General features: G+C 38.9%; 1 protein-coding gene across 1 annotated transcript in view; it reads right to left on the bottom strand.

Moving 5' to 3' along the window:
• LOC113440653 (vitamin D3 hydroxylase-associated protein-like) overlaps nucleotides 1–20740 on the bottom strand; it is a 38079-nt gene extending 17339 nt beyond the window's left edge. The window contains exons 1-11 of the mRNA XM_026707191.2: nucleotides 20270–20740; nucleotides 16529–16642; nucleotides 14162–14302; nucleotides 12010–12143; nucleotides 10818–11024; nucleotides 8636–8676; nucleotides 8005–8129; nucleotides 6266–6391; nucleotides 5573–5670; nucleotides 4282–4381; nucleotides 690–733 (exon numbers count right to left, since the gene is read on the bottom strand). Coding sequence (XP_026562976.2) covers nucleotides 690–733; nucleotides 4282–4381; nucleotides 5573–5670; nucleotides 6266–6391; nucleotides 8005–8129; nucleotides 8636–8676; nucleotides 10818–11024; nucleotides 12010–12143; nucleotides 14162–14302; nucleotides 16529–16642; nucleotides 20270–20479 — 1340 coding nt within the window. The 5' untranslated portion in view covers nucleotides 20480–20740. The remainder of the gene's footprint in view (nucleotides 1–689; nucleotides 734–4281; nucleotides 4382–5572; nucleotides 5671–6265; nucleotides 6392–8004; nucleotides 8130–8635; nucleotides 8677–10817; nucleotides 11025–12009; nucleotides 12144–14161; nucleotides 14303–16528; nucleotides 16643–20269) is intronic.
• Nucleotides 20741–24891: the final 4151 nt, after the last annotated feature.

Below are 24891 nucleotides of genomic sequence, written 5' to 3'. Positions count from 1 at the left end.
GCTGTTCCTCTAAGTTGTCTGATGAAACCTGAGGCATAATCAGGGAGGAAGGCATTGCCAGAGAGGAAGGTCCTGGGGAGGAAGGCATTCCCAGTTCCTCCTCCTCATCTTCCGAATCCTCTTCCTCTAACAGCACAGGCTCGGGAATCGGAGCCACAATAATTTCATATACTTGTATTTTTTACATATATCGGTGTATAGGAGGCATAAGTAGCTTTTTACTTGTTATCAGTTTGGACTTGGCAGGCAGAGCGTGTTGGAATGCCAAGGACGTTATCAGTTCCAAAGAATTAACTCTGTGAAGTCTGAGCTAGCTTGCCTGCCTGTGTTTGTGTGAATTTGTACTCTTTCATTTTTTGAGAAGGAAGAAAGGTGAGACAGAACATGAAACATAGTAATGAAAAAATATAAAATATGCACATGTGCAGGAACAACAACCAGTTTTAAAAATAAAAATTTCTCTTCTTATATTACTTTTACTTTTCCTGAAAAACCTGTACTACAAATACTGCTATAAAAGGTCTTGCATAGGTCTTGCATGTACTTGCATAGCAGTACATTACTGCATAGTGGCGTGCTTCATGGAGAAACCTAAGTGTGTGGTTTTAAGAGGCACACAGTAAATCCAAAGGCTGATATTGTGGGAACAACACCCATTAAAGGAACCAAACACCATAAAGTGCTCTTACCCAACTCCAAGGAGGGCATGCAGATGCCTGGAGATTCGTGGGAACTAAAATAAAAACACTGCATTGGAAAACCACATATAGCAAGAGGTTATTCTACAGTATTAAACAAACCTACTGGCCTTTGAGGTTTACTAACTGTTGAGCAATTTTATGGCTCCTTCTCCTTAGTCTGTTTCTTCCTGATCTATTCTCTGGTTGATGGCTTGGAACTATCTTAGTCAGTCTGTCAACTCATAAAACATTTTGTATACACGTTTTATAGTTGACAACAGAAAGAAGATGGAGGATTTCAAAGAGCAGACAGCAGTGTGGAATCAAAAGTACATTCCATTCATATTTTCTTCAAAGGCTGAAGCTTCTGCTGTGCAAAAATCTAATTGGAGAGCATGATTGATGACCGTTAGCTATGGGCATTTTTCGTTGGATGATACACCCAGAGGGGTGGGGTGGGGGAAGCAGGATCAAGGGTGACAGTGAATTATGGATCTCAGAGTTGGCTACGCCCAGGTAAATGCGGACGTAGAATGTTAACTTCAAATAAATCTTTTTTAGTTTTGGGAGTGTGACTCGAGGCTCATGATTTAATTGGAGTAAGTACCAGAATCCTGACACAGTAATCTTTCCCCAAAAGACCAGGAGCCATTGGTCTTAGATCAGCCTTGACAATTTGAAGATGAGTGAACTTCAACTCCCAGAATTCTCTAGCCAATGATCTGGCTGGAGAATTCTGGAGGTTGAAATCCACACATCTTCAAGTTGCCAAGTTTGAGAAATACTGCCTTAAATCTTCCATCCATAAATGCACTCTGTTAACCCATAGAACCAATTAACACTCCTTCTAAATGTCTAGAAGGTGGAAGCAAATTAAGTTTACAAGCAGAATGGCTTGCTTCTGCTCTGATTTACTGCCATGTTCATCTTTCATGTGAAGGAAAACAGAGGGACAGCTTTGGAGCAGCCAGTGATGATGGAGGGACCCTGGCAAGACATCCCATCACTTAAGCCAGAGGAAACAACCCAGGAAATTAGAATGCAAGATAAGAAAGAAGTTTCTGCCATCTGTTCCTTAGCTCCAGTGGAAATCTGCCATTAGTTAGTAAAATGTTCCACCCAGTGGTGGGATTCATTTTTTTTTTTTTACTACCGGTTCTGTGGGCGTGGCTTGGTGGGCGTGGCAGGGGAAGGATACTGTAAAATCTCCAGTCAGAGGTGGTATTTGCCGGTTCTCCGAACTACTCAAAATTTCCACTACCGGTTTTCCAGAACTGGTGAGAACCTGCTGAATAACACCTCCACTTCCACCCTATTGTACAAATTACTCATCCCTTTCATCTGATTTGCCCATATCTTGTGACATTAGGCAGTCACTTGAAACAGCTGTGCCAAAAAAACGATATCTCCTTTCAGGAAGAAGAGGTACAGGTACTAGTCCTTAACAATCTATGATCGTAGTTGGGAACCAGAATTTCTGGCTGGGGTTTCATGGCTGATTTTATGACCCTTTTTTGCCACAGTTGTTAAGCCAATCCCTGCAGTTAAAGGAACCACTGAAATCATTAAGCAAACCTTGTTTTCCCCATTGACTTTGTTCAGAAGCTGGCTGGGAAAGTTGCAAATGGTGATCATACGACTCTGGGACACTGCAAATGTCATAAAATACATGCCAGTTGTCAAACATCTAAATTACGATAACGTCACAGTAGGGATGCTGCGACAGTCATAGAGATGGGGACCAGTCATAAGTCACTTTTTTCAGGGCTGTTGCAACTTGGAATGGTCGCTAAATGAATGGTTCTAAGTCAAGAACTACCTGTTCATTCCCCCAGTAAAACCAGTGGGGTTTTAAAAAGTGTTAATTGTAGGTGCCAGCTGGCCTGTCATTTTTCACTGTTAGTCGAAGATTTTTCTCATAGTGGAGTGTCAGGCTGGAACTAATAGGTTCTATAACTGAGGAATTGAATAGAGGAGGGCAAATTCAGGATGATATAGAACCATGGAAAAGTTTTGGCAGGAAACAATTAAGATTTGTAGGCGTCCTATTTTCTCTGAACTCCATTCTGCTTTCGACCCCATCATTTCATAGGGAATTGAATCATCAAAAAGCGACATGTGAAAACCTGAACATGGCTGTATCGGGGTCATTATTCTTAGATTACGATGTTCACCTTGGTTATTCCACTTTATAAAGAAGAGAGCTAGAGCTTGATTTCTGTTAACAAGATTGACTGAAGCGATCAAGCTCAAAATGGAAGTCATTTTGAGATAGCCTATGAAGAAGGCAATCCAATATACATTGGATTGCAATTCAGCTTTGACTTCAAAAAGAAAAGAAACATGATTTTCTCTAAAAATCCAGCCTCATTTCCCCGATTTAAATACAACAATAGCAAATGGATGGAAATGAGGAGGAAAATGCTCGTAAAAGCATTACAGTGAAAGAAGCAATCACATTTTCAGTTGCATATCAAGGGCTCTATTTCCAAGAACTTGAGCAGCCTTGCGGAATTATTCCTGGCAATGAAAAACATCTAAATCTTAGGTAGTTTTGAAACACTGACCAGAATATTAAAACAGTGCCTTTTTCTCTTTTTTTGCATCAGACCATAAAGAGTCCCATTTAACCCTCTCATCTTCCTGAACTTTTCTACAAGAGAATCAATGTATTTTACTCATGAATTAAGCACCACGATGTTCAGAAGAAATAACCCTCAAATTAGAACCATTCTTCAGGGGTTACTTCTTCCAGCTGTATTGGTATTACAATTCCCAGAATTCCCAGTCAACTTAAATTCTAATCCCAACTCAAGTGGAAGATGAGAACAGCTGGTATATACAGTAAGTTTCACTTCTAGTCCTTTGGCTTGTCAGAAACTTTACTCCTTCTGCATTTGTCAATCTTTTTTTTTATTGAAGTTCAGGAATCACCTTATTCTAGCAGAGAAGATATCAATGTATAATCCATTGGCTGCTTTATAGGCTTATCACATTTAGCCTAATTAAGCTGTATTTTCCTCAGGCTTGCTAGAGGTCTCTGGGAGTTGAAGTCAAATGTATCTGAAGGACATCAATTTGGAAAAAGCTATTTCAGTGTTTCCATTCACTTCAGGCTATTAATTCCGGTCTACATCTATCTGATAGCCTTTGACTTCCCCTTGATCTTACAGGCTAAACATCACAGCAATTGATCTATCAATAGCACCACCAGGAATTTTTGAATTGCATTTTGAGGGATTAGCCTACGAACTTGGGTAATGAGGTGTGGGATCCATTTTTTACCAATCTACTTCAGTAGAACCTGGCTGGCATTGCTATAGTGTTTACCTTGAATCTAAATGGGATGATGGTGACCCAAAGTGATGGGGAAAAAACCCCTGAAATGTAACCCAGGAGACAGAAAAAGACACAGAAAAATCCCAGTGACAAGTTAACTTGGTTTGCCCCTCATAGGGAAGGACCAGAAAGAATTCTATAAATTCTTACTAGGCTATTGTACACTCCACCTCCATCATTTTTTTGGTTATGGATAAAATGAGACTCATTCTGAAAATTAGTATTGTGTATTTGCACAGACAGAAAAAAAGTGAGAACTCACCACAGGCATCAAAAGGAGAGCCAAGAGTCTCTTCAGCAGGTCTGGCATTCTGTAACAACGAATCTGGTTTGTCCAAGTGGAATCCACAAATTCACCATCACTGAAATAGTACAAAGGGAAAGAAAGTTTAGTTTAGTTTAGTTTACTTTATTGTCATTGCACCTCGTACAACTAAATCAAACACCTGTCAGGATTCCGGCAGTTACTCCAATTAAATTATGAGCCTCGAGCCACACTCCCAAAACTAAAGAGGATTTATTTGAAGTTAACATTCTATGTCCGGCATTAACTTGGGCGAAGCCAACTCTGAGATATCTAATTCACTGTCACCCTTGATTCTGCTTTTCCTTCCTCTGGGTGTATCATCCAACGAAAAACCTCCGTAGCCAAGAGTCATCAATCATGCTCTCCAATTAGATTTTTTTCACAGCAGAAGCTTCAGCCATCTAATCAGTCTTTGAAGAAAATATGAATGGAATGTACTTTCTATTCCACACTGTTGCCTGCTCTTTGAAACTCCCCTCCTTCTTTCTATTGTCAACTATAAAACGTGTATACAAAATTTTTTATCAGCTGACAACACCATCTTCAGTGTACATTATGACCATGAAAATAAACACAAACACACATCCTTCACACTCCACACATTGAACCGAAAACCCAAAAAACAGATTATTATAGAGAGTATAAGGAGGTAACAGGCCCGTCTTTTGGTATAAGGACACAAATTGGAAGATGGGAAGTTGGGAGGAAAAGAGCTATTCATCTATTAGTTCAGGTTCCCTCACAGGTAGAGTGTTGCACTCACGTCAGAAGCACCAAGATGCCTCCAGGTTGAAAAGATTAACTGGTGACATCATTGTTGTCTGGGGGATGCCCAGTTGGGGGCTCTTTTCATGTCCCTGGCAGGAGCTGAAGCAAAGGATGAGAGCTCACCCCACCCCACAGCAGCACTTGGGTCTCGAACGAGGGCTTGCTAACTTCCAACCCAATGTCCTAGCCATTGTGCTCCTCTCACAGGTAGATAAGATTCTAATTTAAGAGAAGTCATGTTGAGTAACCTTTGCTGCCACCTGTCACATGATTCTATGAAAAGTCAAATAGAAAAAGGAGAGAAACAAAAGATTCAGGCACTTCCTTTCCAGCAATCAGGTTACCAAATATTCATGGTATTGGACCTCTGTAAGCTTTATTTACTCTGCTCTTTACTGGCACTTGATTTCTAGAAAGGAAACAAAACTAAAAATACGGATTGACTTTTTCTATGAAATTTTAGTATTTAATCACTCACAATTTTTCCAATAATGTGGAACTTCCATCAGCATAGAGGCCTTTGGTAAAGAGTTCATCCACCAAAAAATCAATGTTAGGTGGAGTGAATGGTATCAGCTGAGAGAGGAAAGAAAAACAAAATCCATATTTAACAACACACAATAAACTTATGCAAAGAGTTACTCTGCTTTTAAAAGTTGAGCAAACATGAAACTGTTTAGGGCTTACAATGACTTCTTTCCCCAAATCTGCTAGAAGCCATGTGTTCAACCATAGAATGAATGAAGCCAATTACATGTTGGAACGCAGCACAGATGCACAGCCTAAAAGGGTCACATCCTCAAACTATCAGATTGACCTGCAAAAATGTGGATGATTAAGTGGGAAGCAAAAAAACCAAGAGTTCACTTTATCTCTCCGCTGGCATTTAATAGTCATCTGGACTTTTGCAGCCCAATATAGTGAGGCTCCAAAAGGTGCAATTTTAATTTTTAATATGACTGAAGAGAAAAATGATTGAATATACAATATGGAAACTATCACACTAGTCAAGTTTGCTTCTAGATGAATCTAAACAAAGCCAAAACAAATGAGCACTTTCCTTCCATTAGCTGCTTTTGGAATGCCACTGGCAGCATGCCATTCAAATGCCAAGGCTATTGCTGCCACTCTCTTCACCCAAAAAGATCTTTAATCCTAGTGTAAAGCTTACAGTATGCCCTGCCTCCTGTAGCAGCTTTTTCGTTTCCTGTACAGCTCGTCTCATGCTGGGAGATGGCTGGAAATAACCGTCTCCATCGTAGAATCCAATTCTAAGGGGGCAGGTATTCAAGTAAATCTGAAAAGACACAAATCTTCATTTAGTCCAATCACTAGGACAAGAAGAGAGCTAGATATGTTTTTTTAAGGCCTAACAGTGTTTCAAATCCGGGTATATAAGGAGCCTGTCTAAGATCTAACAAGCATTCAGAAAGGGCCAATCAGACTTTATAGGTAGTCCTTGGATTACAATGGCAATTGGGACAGGAATGTCCATTGCTAAGCAATGTGGTCATAAAGCATAACATAGGTAGCTTAGTGATGGCAATTCCAGTGAAGACCTTGTAGATCATTGAGAACCTTATGCAAATTTGATATGGGAATAGGTGAGAATCCAGATGCACTTGCTTATGCAAAGGAAACTGCATCCCAGGAAAGCAGGTGAGGCTATAAATAGGCCGGTTGGTGCTATGGCGTATGAGCAGCTAGACACTATGGAGTGCAAGATCCAATGCTGCCCAGGAGCTCCTCAGGAGAAAAAGCATCAGAAGCAGAAGTGACTTGAAGCCTCCTGCTGGCTTCCCTATTGACTTTGCTTGTGGGAAGCCAGCAGGAAAGGTTGCAAATTGTGCTCATGTGACCATGGGGTGCTATAACCATTATTATTAAGAGCTAGTTGCCAAGTGCCTGAATCTTGATCATATGACTGTAGGGATACTGTGACAGCCACAATTTCAATAACTGGTCATAACTTCAAATGGTTGATGAGGACTACCTGTGCATAGACAGAGGCCTGCCCCTGTACCTGTACGTAGAAGCCAATAATTTGTTGTCTCCATGAAAGGGATGGGAGTAGCTGTCCCTGCAGCAGCCTGAAGTGGCCAATAGGACTTAGCCAGATCCCATCCTCTGTTCACAACATTGATGAAGCAACCACAAGCACTGATAGCAATAGCACTTAGACTTATACCGGTATACCACTTCACAATGTTTTATATCCCTCTCTTAGTAGTTTACAGAGTTCACATATTTCCCCCAACAATCTGGGTCTTCATTTTACCGACCTTGGAAGGATGGAAGGCTGAGTCAACCTTGAGACTCGAACTGGCAAACTGCAGGCAGCCGGCAGCCGGCAGCAGTAGCCTGCAGTACTGCATTCTGACCACTGCGCCACCATGGCACTATGTGATTGCATTCTTTGCAAAAGTTGTGGGGAGAAGACTATTTTAAATTTGGAAAACTACAGACAACCCTAATCTTAGCTGTGGACTAGGACAAAGACAAAGGCATAAAGAGATCATATCATATAACAGCTACAAGGAATTATTTGTGTTATGATTAGGGGGATGTGAGGGGGAATCCTTAACATCCCTGCTACTTCTACAAGTAAGTAATATCAAAACTAATTTCAAATGCACAGGAGAAGAAGTTGTTAATATGAATACCAGTAAGCCTCCATGGGGAGCGTATTCTGTAAGTAGATCTTCACAACCAAATAGCTTAAATTATCCTGGTGGGAATACTTAGAGGAGGACTTCCAAAAATAATTAAAGTGCCTATGCAGTTACATGTGGAAAAGGAGATCCTTGAAAAATTCTGGCCCAAACGTACTAAGAACTATAATCAGACCCCACCCCTCACTCACATACTTATACACAGAGCCTGATTCATCCCTATATCCAGTTTGATTACCTTGTCATTAAAGGGAAGTGGGGGCACAGCTGGATCCAGAGAAAACATCTCATCACACAGCAGGGCTTTCATGCACAAAACCAGGCTATCCACATCTCTTGCCATTGGTCCTGTCACAGAGATGACTGGAACAAAGAGAGAAAGGTCTCTGGTCTTGATAAAGGAAGACAGAACATGGCTTTGAAGTAGAGTAAAGCCAAATAGATCCCCTGAGAATTGGCTTTCTAATAATGAGAGGATTTTAAACTTATTTAATAATTTACTCAAGTAGTTTGATTTATCCAAATAGTTTTTGAAAAGGAAAAATCACTATTTTTATTCATTGTTTCCTTGTCTTGTCATCCCATCCAACCACACTTTAAAATTGTAAATTACTACATCCTTCTGAAATATATCTATAAATGTAAATGAACCTGAGATCTTATGGTACAACAATAAATCCTAAATCAATGGGGAAACAAACAAACCAAAAAAAGACATTGCAGTGTGATGGAGGGAAGGAGAAAGCTTGAGTGCAATTTTGGATGGTTGATTGGTTAGCAGAAGACCTAAATATATATTCATCAAGGAACTTTGCCTTTTTCTCCATGAGCTGAATAACAAATACTTTATTAACTATAGATTTGCTCACCTGAGTTCATTCCAGCTACAGGAGTGGTAACACCTTTGACACTGCACAACAGCAAATGAAAAAAGCAAATTAACTAGAGACAAAGCCAAATGAAAAAGAGACCCTGTCATAAAATGCAGGTGATATGGTTAAAAGATACTATTGATTCCTTTTTAGGAATTTGGACTAAAACTAATATCCCTATCCAAACAGATTTGAGCTTTTAAGACAGAATGGACTTTAGACCTTCCCAACTTGTAATATTTTCAGAGGCCCAGTCCTTTTTCTTTTAATCCAGGAGTGGGGTATTATTACAATTCTTCTCAATCCTGACCTAACCACCACCAGCCAAGTCTTTTTCCAAATCCCCAGGATATTGCTATATCTCCACGCACAAAGATCTACTTAGGTAAAGTAGTACTTCATTAAGGGGATAAAATTACCTTCCAATCACTTTGCTTCCAGACAGAAAGGATGAGGACCATTTGTGATATAAGATTTAAACTTTATATTGAGTCAGGGCTCAGAAGAGCTTATATCCAGTTTTTGGTTTCAGAATTTCTTGTAGGAAAATTGCATTTAAACTGATTAATACTGTGCAAGATAATTTAAGGGTCATTGATTCCAATCCTTTCCTTAAGACTTCCTGGGAGCCCTCAGTATCCCTAATAGAGTTGTATCCTGGGCCATTTTTCTATCCCACCATCAATAAAAACCTGGCAAAAAAGAGATCTAAAATGCCCACTTGGTGATCCATGACTCAAGAACTGAGAAATGGAGAGTGAAGAAGTAAAAGAGGTGGTGACATCCATAAGTAGGAGACAGTATCTTCTTTTCCTGTGGGTTAAATGCCTACTATGCCAAGCAGCCAAAGAAATGCACTCCATCTTTCCAGTAAGAAAATACTGTGCATTGCGTTTTTTTAAAAATGGAAAACCTCACACTATCCCCAATCTGGGCCATTCCAAATAGGTGGACTTTCAGAATTCCAGCCAATATGACCATTCCTGGAGATTCTAAAAACTGCTGTCCACACCGTTATACATACCCCAACTGGAAAAGGGGGGAGGGATTCTTGACAAGATTTTGAATGAAACAAATGTTGAGAGTGAGGAAACAGAATTGAATACCAAAACTAACTAAGCAACAGTGAATGGTGAAATATACCCTTGAACATATTCTCTTCTACATATGTTCTATGATTACTTTTGCTTTTTCACACATAAATGTAAATCTGGTTCTTTGGCATACCTATTTTGGGAAAGTTGGGGAGGTATAAAACTGCAATAAAACTGAGTACTTTAATCTCAATTCTGATTTCTCTAAACTTCCTACCTTGGCTGAATTCTTCCTACCTTTCAATTTAGCAGTGGTAACTGTCTCTTGAGGCTGAATCAATTCTAGGGTTGATTTCCTGCTCTAGAGTAAACAAATTACTAACATTATCTGGTTTGGAATACATATTTGTTGAGTTTTGTAATATTCATCTATATCCTGATCGATGCAACATTTCCCCCCTGAAGTTTTTCAAGTGTTTAGAACATGAAAAGAGATTCATTATATTGCTGTTCTGTGGATGAGGCAGAAAGGCCATGGCTGGAATATGAGTGAGCAGGCTGAATGCTTGTGTGGGTGAGATGATGGGAAATAAAAGAATAAATGAGAAAATGAAGGAATAAATAAAAGGAATAGACAGGGACAGAAAACTATGTTCTACTTTTCACTAGATTCATGACCAGTTTACCTGAAGAAACATGGCCTCATTCTTTATTTTAGCAATTCTTAATTCCTAACAAATGCCTTCCTATCTACTGAGGGTTATATTAATAATCTAGACAGCTAATTTCCTATTGATTGCTGGAATGACAGTCACAACAGAGAACTTGTTTTGAACATGTACTGTTTATTGGAATACCATTCACCCTTGACTTGTTGACAATACGTGATATACAATACATGATTGTCAACTACTTGTGAAAGTTGTGAAGAGAGCCAGTTTGGTCTAGTGGTTAAGGCACTAGGTTAGAAACCAGGAGCCTGTGAGTTCTAGACACATGTTAGCCATGAAAGCTGGCACTCTCTCTCAGCCTGACCCATCTCACAGGGTGGCTGTTGTGGGGAAAATAGGACGAGGAATTTTCTATGTACCTTTCCTTGAGTTATTTATAAAAATAAAAATCCAATAAATAAAAATAAAACTTACCTCACCCTATAGCCAGTTGGTTTGAATCCACAGATCCCACAAAAGCCACATGGCACCCGAATACTTGCAGCCACATCTGTCCCAATGCCAAGCACGGATCCTCCCCCGCCAATAAGAGCAGCTTCCCCTCCACTGGAGCCTCCAGAACTTTTCTTGTGGTTGAAAGGGTTCAAGGTTTGTCCAAAGACTGTATTGCCACAGTCTATGCTGCATAGGAGGGGAAAGGACCCATAAGCAAATCGAAGGCATGCAGAAGGAATCGGTTTTGCTTATGGTGAGGCTAAGACAAGAAATCCATGTGGCTCCCACTCTTGTGGAAAGCACTGAAGACACAATCATTTTACCAGGGTTAGGGTTAGGGTTAAGTAGAATGGAACTAAACATCTATAAGAGTTGGTTTTGCCTGACATGATTTTTTATTTCTTTGAATGCATCTCTTTTTATTCTTTGTTTCCCTTGTTCTAGCTTTTTACAGTACAAAGTGCCCAGGAATCAGGCTTTTGTTTTAAAAGACCTATTCATAAAACATAAATTAAAATATTCAAATACAAATTTCCATTACCTACGCTAGGTGAGAATTTATCATACTCAACATCAAATTGAGGAAGGCTTTTCAAACAGCTGAGCCATACATATCTGGACTGAAATCTAGGGCTTCCTGATAATTAAGTGACCAATTTCATTGATGAACAAAATTTTTGCCACTATAGTGGAAAACACCATACAGATTGGGCTAGATGCTACAAATGCTATTTTAAAGAGGCAGTCTGGTCTATATGGGATTTGGGATGCTGATTTTGCTGTCATATTACTCATGAAAAGCAGCCTCCTCTTCATGTATTTTTATGCTGGCTGAAGTTTCTGAGAACTGCTATTTAATACATGATGGAGGGCACTAGATTGTAAACAAATAAATTAGAACACGGTTTCTCCTTCTTCAGGAAGACAAAAACTGTTTTAATGATAACCAACGAAATATAGCTAAAATCTAGCAATCTTTTTTTTTTCTGGAAAAACGGTTATGCAGTTCAAAAAAGGCTAATTTTTAAATTTGACTATAGGGTATCATTAAAGAGATAGAAGAACCATCAAAATGATGAGCCTATTTTAACAGATTAGAGTCAGTTCTTGCTTTTAAGAACTTAAGAACTACACCTCCTCCCCCCCACCCCCAAAATGACCAAATGCCTACTTTAATATGGCTTGTGAGGTGTTGGTCTTTACAAACGGAATTGCCCCTTGTTTCTTAAGAACTTTGACAATTACAGAGTCATCGTGCTCAGGAGAGTCCAGAAATTTCACCAAGCCAAGTGAATTGGGGTATCCCTTTAAAAAGAGAAATAAAGCAAATGTTGAGGTTTAGAATGAAAAAGCAGAGCAAGAAAACGTAACAAATAGCATATATTCCAAATCAATAGGAAATGCTATGAAATGTCAGTTTGATAAAAGTCTACCATATCTGGGCTGGATATCCTCTCGATAGAAACAGTAGAGTTTCATGTTTCTCGCTGATGTGATCTAGCTATCTTCTGGATTTTTGGAGCTCAGACATGGTACCTCTAGGATTCTTCCTTTCCATATACGTGTCCCAATAACTGTTTTTGTTCCCCTGTCATATTCTCACGATACAGGTAGTGTTCAACTTACAAGCACAATTGAGTGCAAAATTTATGTTGCTAAGTTTTGCCCGATTTTACTTTTCCTGACCCAGCTGTTAATCACTGTAGATGCTAAATTAAATAATACGGTTATTGGGTAAATCTGGCTTCCCCATTGACTTTGCTGATCAGAAGTTCACAAAAGGTGATCACATGGCCTGGGACACTGCAAAAGTCAATAATTATGAGTCAGTGGCCAAGCATCTGATCATGTGACCATGGGGATGCTGCAATGGTCGTAAGTATGAAAAAACATCATAAGTCACTTTTTTCAGTGCCATTGTAACTTCAAATCAATTGTGAAATGCTACCGGTTCGCCCCAGTTCGGCAGAACGGGTAGTAAAAAAAAAATCTCCAACAATCAGCTGAGACAAGAAAGAAGAGAAAAGCACAGCATTGGCCCTCCCACCCACCCCTGCGCTTTTCTGTTCGTTATCCTCTCCGTTGATTGGCACAGCAGAGCCTCAGCTGGTGTTTGGAAAGTGCCAATCACTGAACCGGTAGGGAAACTGGTAGAATCCCCCCACTGCTTCAAATGGTCATTAAATGAATTGTTGTAAGTCGAAGACTACCTGTACTATCTTCTGTTCAGATCCAAAGCAGCTTAAAGACATTCCAGTTTTTTCTGCCTCCTTTCAACACAATTTCTTGCTATGGATATTATATGGCATTCTTTGTTGACCATTAAAGAGATAACCTGATCAGGAGTATGGAGTTTCCATGAGGCTTTTCATGAAAAAGCATTTAAAGACCATATTTTAGACATGGATTTAGTACCCTTTTTGAAAGAGTGCTAATCCTATGCTACACAGAAAATCAATTTAACTAGGAAAGATAGCAGGTTCTGCCAAATGTGTGTTATTTTCCTACTAGCAGGTGAGAAGGGAAATAAAGCCAGAATAATTCACCAAGGAGATGCTCCCTCAGCGGTAATGTCTCCCCATTAAAAGAAAATAACAAAAATGGCTGAGAGCCTTGGTACGTTATTGTAACAAAGGAAGTTACTACGGAAATGATCTGAAATCTGAGGGATGGAAATCAAAACCTGGTGCATGACTGCAAACAAAATTGACACACGCCCCCATGATATTATCCTCCACAAGGACCATGACAAGCACAGTTCTATTCAAGTATTTAACTTGACATGAGCAGAACTATGTCAGGCTCGCCCTGTTCAATCTCTGGCAGTCCAATAAATATTCTGATTTTCAGCATGAAAATCTACAGTTGCCTTTTTAAAATGTATCGGTCCAAATGTATGCTTTACAAGGCTCCTGGATCAGGAGTATTGATCAGGCCAGCATTTCTCAATCTTGACACCTTGAAGCTATAGGTATGTGGACTTCAACTCCCAGAGGTTCACAGTCAGCCTTGCTGGCTGAGGTATCTTGGGAGTTGAAGTCTACACATCTTCAAGTTGCCAAAGCTGAGGAACACTGGATCAGACAATCTTTCCTGATCCATTGGACTTCAGCAAGCACATGTAGCCTAAGGTGCTTATAGAACTTCTGCCAATTTTTGTGCTGAATGCATCAAGATGGAGAATGTAGCTAGGTATGCTGAGATGTTGAGGGGTGGGCTTCCCCCCTCCCAACTTTGCCAATCTCATCTGAAGGCATAGAACTTAACCTCATGAAGCATCACCCTCGCCTCCCCAGTAGTTGATGAATAATTTCCCAAAATACCTTGCAAGCAACGTTTTCCTTGATGCTGACAGGGACCCCATAGAGTAATCCTTTCTCTCTGTTTTTAATTTCTCGGAGCTGCTCTTCACACTCTGGGAGAAAGTCGGTCACGCAGTTGATCTCCCGGGTTACTGCTAAAGCCTTGGTGCAAAAAGAAGAAAAGCAGAAGAAGGGGGTGATCCAAGGACCATTGTGAACTTTTTAGTTGTTCAGAAAAGAAATTCTATGGAAAATGTGCCCCCTTTTTTTCCCCCTGTCTATACTTTGGTATAAGGTATGCAAATTAAATAAGGAATGGACAACCTACAGTTGGCAAGCTGTACAATACATATAACTCAGCTTCATAATATGGTCTTTTTTTGACAGACATCAAAAACTGAGCTACATTATTTGGGCTGTAAACTGTAGAAAACAGTGGCATGAAAACAGCTGCATATATTTTATTTTAGGTTTAATGCAACAGCCCCTGCTAAAAAGGCTTCCCAGAAGTCCTGCCTTAATAAGTTTTGGAACTTCCCATCCCAACCAGTTTTTTGTTGGTACTTTCCTTCCTAGAAAGGAAGAAGGAAAGAGGTTCAGCAGGCCAAGAACAGGATGCAAGATCCACCACATGACTGATCTTTGGAGGGCAAGCAAAGGCTTAGACAAAGCAGAAAAAAAATAAGGCAGAGGAAAAATCCAACACTGTTGAAAAGAAAAAAAAAAGATACAGTAACCAGAATATAACAATAGCTAAAGCAATGTTTCTCAATTTCAGCAGCTTTTAAAATATGTGGACTTCAACTCCCAGAATTCCCCAGACAGCCATTTTTGTCTAATATAATCTAACCTGGCTCCCCTGCAAAGTTTAGTTTTAGATGCTGCACATTTTTATTTTTTTCCTTCTGTTTTTATCTTAACTTCTTATATATTATTTTTATCACAGATATATCATTTTACAGTATATCCTATGTTTATAATGTCTTTGTGCACTGTCCAGCATAATCAATATTCCAGGTAATATAAACACAATAAATAAATTCTCAGCATCCAATACATTCAAGTGTCTTTTTGATGCACTTATGCCTGTACCTTCCACCTGCCAAGCAGACAACTGCATTCATTCAGTCCTTGATCATCTCTCTAGAAGTCTCAAAGTCACACTGTTCCAAAAATGGAATTCCCTTGTAACTTAGCTGTTGGGAGTTGTAATAAATCTTCCACAGCTGAAAATAACTCCATGGATCACATAAATCAAAGGCCCAAGGCCTAGACAGAGGAGGGTGGGGGGCTAGGAAAAGGATGAAAGTTCCTCTTAACTCTTGAATTGCTGCGTGAAATTTGCTTAATTGGGTGCAGTTTGCACAACTGGAGAGGGATTTGAAGCTGAATTGGGCTGAGCTTCATTTTTAATGTCTGGGTGTAAGTGTGGACAAACAAATGCATATGTAAAATATTGCAGAAATTAATTTACTATTGTAAGCTATTAGCTTAGCCAGCTTTCCCTCAGTATTTGTAAATCAAATAAACTGGCTTCTACATCATCTTCCTGAGTACCCTAATGCCCATGCTACCTTGAGTACCACAGTATCCATGTTTTCTTGACTGCTTCAGTTTCAGGGTCCCAATGCGTTTGAGGATTCTGTTTCCATGGAAAGTCATCTGTGGAGATTTATGCTGTTTTGGTGATAGAAGGCTTTACAAAATATGCACAAAGTTTGAGGGTCAGGCATGGGTTTACAAAAGTCAAGAGTAAGATGTAATGGTAATGGAATAAGCAATCATATATGGAAAAATGTAAGCAAATGTAAAAGGTGTCTTGATGTTTATAACAATGCATATAGCTTTTTTTATGTTTTTAAACTTTGGAATATCAATAAAATATTTTTTTAAAAGTCAAGAGTACCAGGTTTCCTGTTCCTCAGTAGTTTTCATGAGGAACTGATGATGCCATGTCTTTTTCTACAAAGGGCAAAGTAACTCCTCTATTTCCTATACAGATTAGCTCCCAGCATAGATTGATTTATAAAGACTTGGCTTAAACTCTTCATTTTTTCCTGGTGAGACAAAAGAAGAGATAATCTTTTGTCCATCATTTATGCCTTCAGGGTCCATTAAAGCACCATTAGAGAAATCCGCTGTGCTTTGTCAGATCTTTAGACTGATTGCTTCTAGCTATCACTCACTACTTACACCTAACACTTACTATCACTTACAGAATGCAGAGTTAAAAGGGATTTAAAAATTTTAACTTATGCCCAAATCAGTAACAATATTTATGGTGTGACGTGTCAGTGATTTGTATTGACCAAAGGATTTTGATGTTTGCAAGATAGAAAAGCAGGTTTTCTATAAGCAATGGAATTTAACATTCAAAGTCAACCTTACCTTTTCCATGTAGCTGTATAGAACACTTTCTGGAGACAAGGAGCCATCTTTTAACTTTGCAGTTAGTTCCACAAGAGAAAGAGATAGGATTGGAGCAGCCTTTATTCCTGGGTTCTACAGCAAGGAACAAACATACTGCTGACATATTATTGCAAAATAGATATATGTTAGACCAGTGATTTCTAAACTACATTCTGTAGATCAGGGCTGTCAAACTTGCGGCCTGCAAGCCAGATGCATCACATGCTGGCCACGCCCATGCCCGCTTTAGCAAAGGGAGGAAAAGTCCCAATATGTCACATGACGTTGCCATGACAACGCGAGTTTTGACACCCCTGCTGTAGATTATTGACGATGCATGGAGGTTTACCAGCTGACCCATCACCCACATTCCCCACCCATAATCCCCACATTCATTCACTGCCAATCAACTGGCCAGAGCTGCTCAATCTTCTAGATGCACTGCAAAGTTAACTGGCCAGCAAAAATGGTTCAGTGGTTGAAAACTGATTTGTTGAAGCATAACAGTAGCAAAGTAAATGCTAAAATTGAAAAAAAATGTACAAGAGTCAGCAATTGTTATTAGGGCATGGAGTATATTAAAAATGGAAGCGGTAAATAAATACTTAATTTTGATTTTCCTACAAATTGTATTTTAAAAATATTTTAAAATGAAGGAAATGGGAAGGAGTGTAAAATTGCAACAATTATTATTCTCATTTGCTGAAAAAATGCGAACTTTCACCCTCTTAAAAATAAAAATGTAGGAGGAGAGCTTAATTGGATGGTTCCCATATTTCCTAAATGTTTATTTTGTGGTCACCCATAGCAGAGAGTTGAAGAAACACTTTGTTCAGTCATTTGTTTCTTTGTTCAGTTTACCTATTTTGAGGCTAACCACAGCAACATTGGGCAGCTTAAAATTTTAAAAAATAGCTTCAAATAGATTTTGGATCAGGATATCCCACCATGGATTAATGTGCAAATTTGCACCATTTAGCTGAAAACCCATCTAGCCCTACCAAAGAAATACTTTCTGTTATTCAAGAACAGCCTTAAATTCAATTCTTCATGAGAAACTATGGAGGAAATTAGCCACAACATCCATTGATTCTCATCTTCTCTGGTTCATAATTCTATTCCATCAAAGTACTACAATGCAGAAAAAGACTGTTGTAATGGTGATTTAACCACCACCACCCCGCCTTGTCTTCAGAGGAGACAAACAGAACTATATTCTTGCCTCTTATTGTTCAACATAAATATAAATGATTGTTTATATAGTAATAAATAACTGTTTGATCTCATGCATTTAACCTTTTTTGAAAAATAGTAAATTCTTAAAGATCTTCATTTTGATAGTCTAGTTTATTACTTTTTTTTGCAAAACTTCAATTAAGTTTTTTTCCTTTTGTTCACTTTTCAGATACTACCTGGACAGTTTTATTGGCAAGGTTTTTCAGAAGTGGTTTGCCAGTGCCTGCTTTTCAGACAGAGAGAAAGGGACTGGCCAAGGTCATCCAGCTGGCTTTGTGCCTAAGGTGGGAGTAGAAGTCAGGGTTTCTAACCTGATGCCTTAATTACTACACCAATCTAGCTGTCCTCGGTTAAAATTGTATTTCAATACATTAATGAATTATGTACATGCACTGTCATAAAGAGGAGTTTTTAAACAGCTTTGTTTCATAACTAATTATCCATCTTGACACAGCAAGGCAAAGATCCAGTTTTGCCTCCATTAGATCTCTGATTTCAGCACTCTACCTCTCCTGCCAAAAACTGAGGACAAGGACATTTTTTTGTGCAGTGTATGGCTCCCCTACTCAACCCTTCCTTTTATTTCATGATAATATATACAACATTGACAGTATTTTTGTCCCAATCTTGATATCAGTGTTGATGCTTAAGGCTTTAGGCTGAATCCAGGGTGAGAATAAACAGATGGGAAGGATGCTAGGAGTTTGGAACAGGATCCCTGGGAAAGAGCCAAGGTAAGAGATGATCTCACAAATCTAAGTTGAAAGTTATTGTTCTCCCACCTAAAGATGGCAGGTAAGTAAATGATCTGTTCACAAGAAAGTGTGCTTTCAACTTGTTATATTCAGTAGTTACGCAATTGTAATGGTATGCTGGGAGATAGAAGAAGGGACTTTTCCAAGTTTGTCGAAATGTAATGGCAATTTGCTCCAATGTGCAATTTGCTGTGCGATAACAATGTGCTCTAACACTGGAGATTTTTAAGAGAGATTGGACAACCATTTGTCTGCAATAGTATAGAGTTTCCTGCTTGAGCAGGGTGTTGGCTAGAAGTCCTCCAAGGTCTCTGTTATTCCGTTAATTTCAGACTTGCTAGATTGTTGTCAGCCTTATGAGGTAGTCCAAACATGAAGCACACCCAGAAGTACCTTTATAAGGCTATATTAACATAATCTTGCAAGTGTACTTGCAACTGTAAAAGTTCTTTCCTTCCCTCTCTCCTTTACAATTCAAGAAACTAGGGAAGATCCCTTCTGATATGTTTGGCACACACCCCATTCCTTCTAAGCTGCCTCTTATTAGACCATTGTCTAGTTTGAGACTCTTCCTTCCGTCTCCCAAGGCTATTCCCACATATCATTACACCAACTGGGATTCACTGACAATGTATAGCATTGGAATCCAGGCACAATGCTGCACCAAATCTTGTTTTCTGTAACCAGTTAAGATGCAGCCGCCTTAATCTCACATTTATGAAAATAAAAAGCATATTGCCTCTCATTGTTTAGTTGTTCATTTTATGTTTACTCTCCATGCTGCATGTCATCTTATCAGGTTCCAATTTCAGACCCTCCAATTAGGATTTTGCCCCAACAACCAGCAACAGCTCTGCATGGTATAAATAACTTGATAAAGAAAATTCCTGTTTATGCTGAAACGTAATGAAGGGAACAAGAGTTCTTTCTAAACTAGGGATAGTTCTTCCTGAGTTCTATATTGTATTGTACAGAGAAGGCTGCACTGAAAATCCTAACTCAGCATGGTATATTCTCTATCTCTCTGTCTCTCTGTCTGTCTTTCTCTCTCTCTCTCTCTCTCTCTCTCTCTCTCTCTCTCACACACACACACACACACACACACACACACACACACACACATTTTTGTGCAAGAAGGAAGACAAGAGGCTTGCTCTTTGTTCCCAGGCATACTGACCTCAGCATAATCCTGACATGTGTCAACAGTCATTGGCAAATGTTAAGCTCAAATAGCCACTGGTTTTATGGTGGATGATTTGTTACCCTCCTGCTAAAAAGTGGGCAGAGACAGCTGCGTTGAGAAGGCAGCTTAAATGCCAGGAGAGAAGGCAAAAGAGATCTTATGCCTTCTCCTGCCTCCCTCTTGACACAAAGTATGTGTGAACATTAAGAGGCTCCTAATGTTAAATAGGAAACACAGAGCAACAGGAACCTTAGCCAAAAGATATGGAAAAGAAATTAACTATAGCACTGTACAAAATTTGCAGCAAACCATTACTTTTAAAGATGAAAATAACTACCTTAAATATGAAATAGATCCTGGCAAGCAAGGTACCATAACACCACTATATATTATAAAATGTATATTAGTATTTTTTTAAGCAAAACAGAAACCATAATGCAGAGATCATGGTTCAGTGAAATATTTCTGCATATGAATTTGCCTGTTATTTTCTAAAAATAGGAAAAAGAAGGAAATCTTATTTTCTTCAATCAAATGCCACAATACCTGCTGTTTAAACTGCTTTGCTGCCTTCTCCATTCGCTGAAACCCATGTTCTCGCTTGGTCTTGAATTCATCAAGTTTCTTCTGGACCCGTATCTGATTCATCCATTTGAACATCAGAAGGGCAGCCGCTGAGCCACAAAGCAAGCCTGAGACAAGGCGCCTGTCAACTTCAGCCTCTGGAAAGAGCTCCTTAACCTTCTCCAGAACCATAGTGTGAGGTTTTTCTCACTGTTCAGAATCAGAAAAGGCTGCTAAGACTGTGTTCCCTGGAGCTAATGGAAACGACAGAGAAAGGAAGTGGGTGGTGATTCTTAAGCCCACCCAGACGCTGTCAAGTCAAAGCAACTGGCAGATAGAAGCCTGACGAATAAGGAATAAAGAACTTCCAGAAAAATATCCCTGTAAAAGAATCTTTCAAGGGACAATTGTTGGCTTACCTATCACAACATTCCGATGTACTATACAACATGTCACTTTAGCAATATAAGATGATCCATCTGTTCCATTCTATATTCCACTAAATGTTACTGTGTCATGGCCCAGGGTGGGATCCAAAAGCAACAAAGTCCCCAAAACAGGTGAAGTCCCTTTAATTCCTTCAACTTGGCTTCAAAGGTCCAATTATCATTGACTGGAGAAAAAACTCCCCCCAAAACAGTTGCAAAAAGGAAGAAATGCCGTTCAAACTGAAATACATATAAATTATAAATAGAAAAAAACAACACAAACCACACTGAAGCAATTAATGAGACAAGGCAGGATAAGGGCTTGAAAACGTCCACAGATATTGAAATACACACACTGGGAAGGATGCCAGAACTCAGATAAGAACTGAAAGACTAGAATTATTTCACACTTTGCTTCCAGCACTTGGCCATGCGCAGTTTGTCCTTATAAAAAGTCCTTACAGCTGCAGCCCATGAAGGGGATCAGGGCCCTTTCCTCCCCCATAGACCACACCATTCACATTTCTCCCTTATCTGCTCCTCCCTGTGTGCCCTAGGATGAAGAGGGGATGGGCCTCGGTCTTCCTCTGGCTGCCCAGCTGGCCTGTGCCCTTCCCCAGTTTCCTTCACAACCTCCAGAGCCACATTCCCACTCCCTGTCAGCTGTTCCTCCTCTCTTTTGGAGTCAGACTCCAACAGGGGCATCACATACTGCATCCATTATCCAAATCTGAATGAATAAAAAGTATCTAAAAAACCAAAGTTGTGTCGGCTGTTTGAGGGACACACACACACACACACACACACACACAATGTGAACATCTATGCAGTCCTCAGGATGATCAGGAAACTATAATATTTTTTAGTCCTTGCTTTGTTGCAAATGCTTATGTTCTTTCTTCTGTTTGCCTTTCTCAGCATCTAACTTGCCTCTGCAAGAACTTGGAAACAGTGTACTTGTGGCTGTTAATCTCAATCCACTTGATCCAAATCCACTTTAAGTTTTAGTTTCGTCACCCCTCATTCCAATAACCAATTGTCACATTTCCAGCTTTGATGATTTTATCCACCACTTGTTCTATCACTCAAAAAAGGAAACATTTATTTCCTTTAAATCTTAGACCTTCTTCGGTTTCTTAGACCTTCTTCATATATCAGGTTGCAATGTCATTCTTTAAAAAAAAAAAAAAAGCATTCATACTTGCTAGAAATAATGCCAATTAAAGTTAATGGTACATCCGAATAGGCATATGAAGGATTGCATCACAGTTTCATACTAGCTTAGCTTTTTTCCTTCTTTCTTTTTTTTGTAAAGAAAATCGAATGAAGGAGAGAAGTGATGCGACTGAGAAAGCTGGAATTAAGATCCAAGTTTATTTCTTTTCAAGAAGAATAGCTAGATATGAAGAAAGATAGTTCTATCTTTCTGTTTGTCACACACTGTGTCTGCTTTAAGGCCATTACAGCAAAAGCATGCACAAAGGAGAGTATTAAAAAAAACCTTCAATATGGTAGTCGCATCCATGTCATCAAAGCTCCACTTCTTTTATATGTAGAATAGAATTCTTTATTGGCCAAGTGTGATTGGACACACAAGGAATTTGTCTTGGTGTTAATGCTCTTAGTGTACATAAAAGAAAAAAATACATTTGTCAAGAGTCAAGAATCATAAGGTAAGACACTTAATGATAGTCATAGGGTGCAGTAAGCAATCAAATCATATTAGGAAACTGTCAATAAGAATCATAAGTATACAAGCGACAGTCATAGTCACAAGTGGGAGGGGACGGGTGATAAGGAGTGATGAGAAGATTAACAGCAATAGTAGTGCAGACTTTGTAATAGTTGAACAGCGTTGAGGGAATTATTTGTTTAGCAGAGTGATGGTTTTTGGGAAAAAACTGTTCTTGTGTCTAGTTGTTGTGCTGTGCAGTGCTCTATAGCGTCGTTTTGAGGGAAGGAGTTGAAACAGTTTATGTCCAGGATGTGAGGGGTCTCACATGTATGTGTGTCATACATAGGACATGCTGAGGGGGCACATAACTTTTTTGATCTGTCTTGCATGCCCCTCATTACAGCAAGTGTACTGTACAGTCTCATGAAATGTCGGAAATAATACATCAAACGTAAATCCTTCTGAATATGTGCAGCTTTTTGCCACAAGAGAAGATATCCATAGTTTAGATTTACTTTTGGGCAAAGGTCTGTAATACTGGAAACAGTTCTGAAGCTGTGCAAGGCTACACATTTTTAAAGTAGATAGTTATTTGCATTAAAAAAAAACCCATAATAGTTGACTCACTTGCCAGATTACAATCTGTTAAGTAAACCAGAATACAATTCTTGGCTATAGAGCCAACTTTCCTCAAGTCCTTAACCAGTTTAACAGACTACATTTTTATTGAACAATTAATATTCCTACATTTGTTCCTCCTCTAAATGCTAGCAAGGATACAATGAAAAAAAATATTGAAGAAATTCCACAAAACAGATCTGAAAAATTCTGGAAGGATTTGTATAAAGATTTAAGTAATTTTTCTCTGAGTAGACAATTCTTAGTTTTTGTGTTTTGGCAAATGACTCCAAAACTGAATGCAAATACCTAAGAAGTACTTGCTATTTTTTTTTAATACTAATTCTGTAGCGTTTACATTTAAAGGCAAAAAGATGCCAGTATATTTACTTTTCTCTCCATGTAGATGTAGTTCTGCCTAAAAGACCAGGTTAACTACAAATCATCATGAAGAAGATATATTCTATGTGATTCCAAAGAGATGACACTGACACTTACTTAGCTGTTTTTCCTGTTTGTTATGGATATATGATGATTTTCCCAGGAAGGGGGGGAAAAAACCTATAAGGAGACTCATTATTCTTCATGGTTCTGCATTGTAGCATTTGCTAACAATTACGCTGAAGTTAAAATTTATCCAGTATTTGTCAGTATTAAAAATTTATCCAGTATTTGTCAGTACATTTGTTCTTCTAATCTCAGTTTTGAAAATTTCAGTTTCAAGGGGTTTTTTTTTTCCCCAACAGAAGAGGAAGACTGAGGGAATATTCACTATCTCTGATATTAGAAATAAACAAAAGGATGTATTTAAGAACTTTGACATGGATAAATCAAGGTTGAAATTGCTTGCCGTATCCCTTGGTAACCATATTTTGTGTTGTGGATTCACTAATCCTCCAGTGAGGAAGAATATCTCCAGTTGCCTACATTCCTTTCCCCACCCTAGAATTGAGGTTATATTTCATAAGCTATTTTCCATCTTCCTACTCTTGTTGTTTTCAGTCTCCCACTCCTAAATTCTTCTCTCTCTATTAATTAAATTCCATACCCCATTTCACTTATTCTCAGACCCCAAGGGAAGTTTAATTCATTTCCATATCTGCATGGCTGAGGGATACTGCAGGTTGCAACATAGATAAAACTCTTTCCCTTGTTAAAGGGTGCCATGACCAGCCATGTCTTGGGAACTTTGAAAAAGTACTGGGACTATCAACCAAAGGAACATATGTATAGAACCACCACTCCCCAAACTATAAAAAATAATATGACAAAGCGGAATTTTCAAAATGTCTAGTAAAACCCTCCAGCTGTCAAAGAATTAAAGATACCTCTTGGAAACCTGTGAGGCTTTTTGTTTATTCTGCATAAAATGCTGTTTAAAGATTGCTGTATCCTGTTCCTGAAGAAGGCCTTTCCTTTCTGAGGAGTTAGCATTATACCTACCAACTTTGGTCATTTTTCATCATAGGCTAATCTTCTGTAGCAATAAGAATACTTGACATTAAAAAAATGTCTACATATTTGACTTTGTGCTTCCCTTCATGTTCCAACATGCAAAACATTCTTTCAAAATGCTGTGAAAAAGTGGGCATGATTGCATCACTTAGCTGTGGCTTTGTGCTGGTGGGTTTTTAAAAAAAATTCTAAATTGAATCACTGTTATTAGCACTGGATGTAGTCCTTCTATAGATGCCACCTCTCAAAAGTGACCTCAACAGCATGACTTGAAGGGAAGAGTTGCACACGGCTTCTCATGCATTCAATTCTACCTGTGAACACATTGCTAGGATAGGACTATCCATATTCCAAGAAGTGATAAAATCATCTGCAAACAACCCACTGATTTTTTTTAACAAGGCTGGAAAGTATTCATCAGACACTCT

The sequence above is a fragment of the Pseudonaja textilis genome, chromosome 3, assembly GCF_049901715.1.
Source record: "Pseudonaja textilis isolate UNSWEBS1 chromosome 3, rPseTex1.2, whole genome shotgun sequence".
NCBI classification, from domain to species: Eukaryota; Metazoa; Chordata; class Lepidosauria; order Squamata; family Elapidae; genus Pseudonaja; species Pseudonaja textilis.
This window is presented reverse-complemented; position numbering and strand designations above follow the sequence as displayed.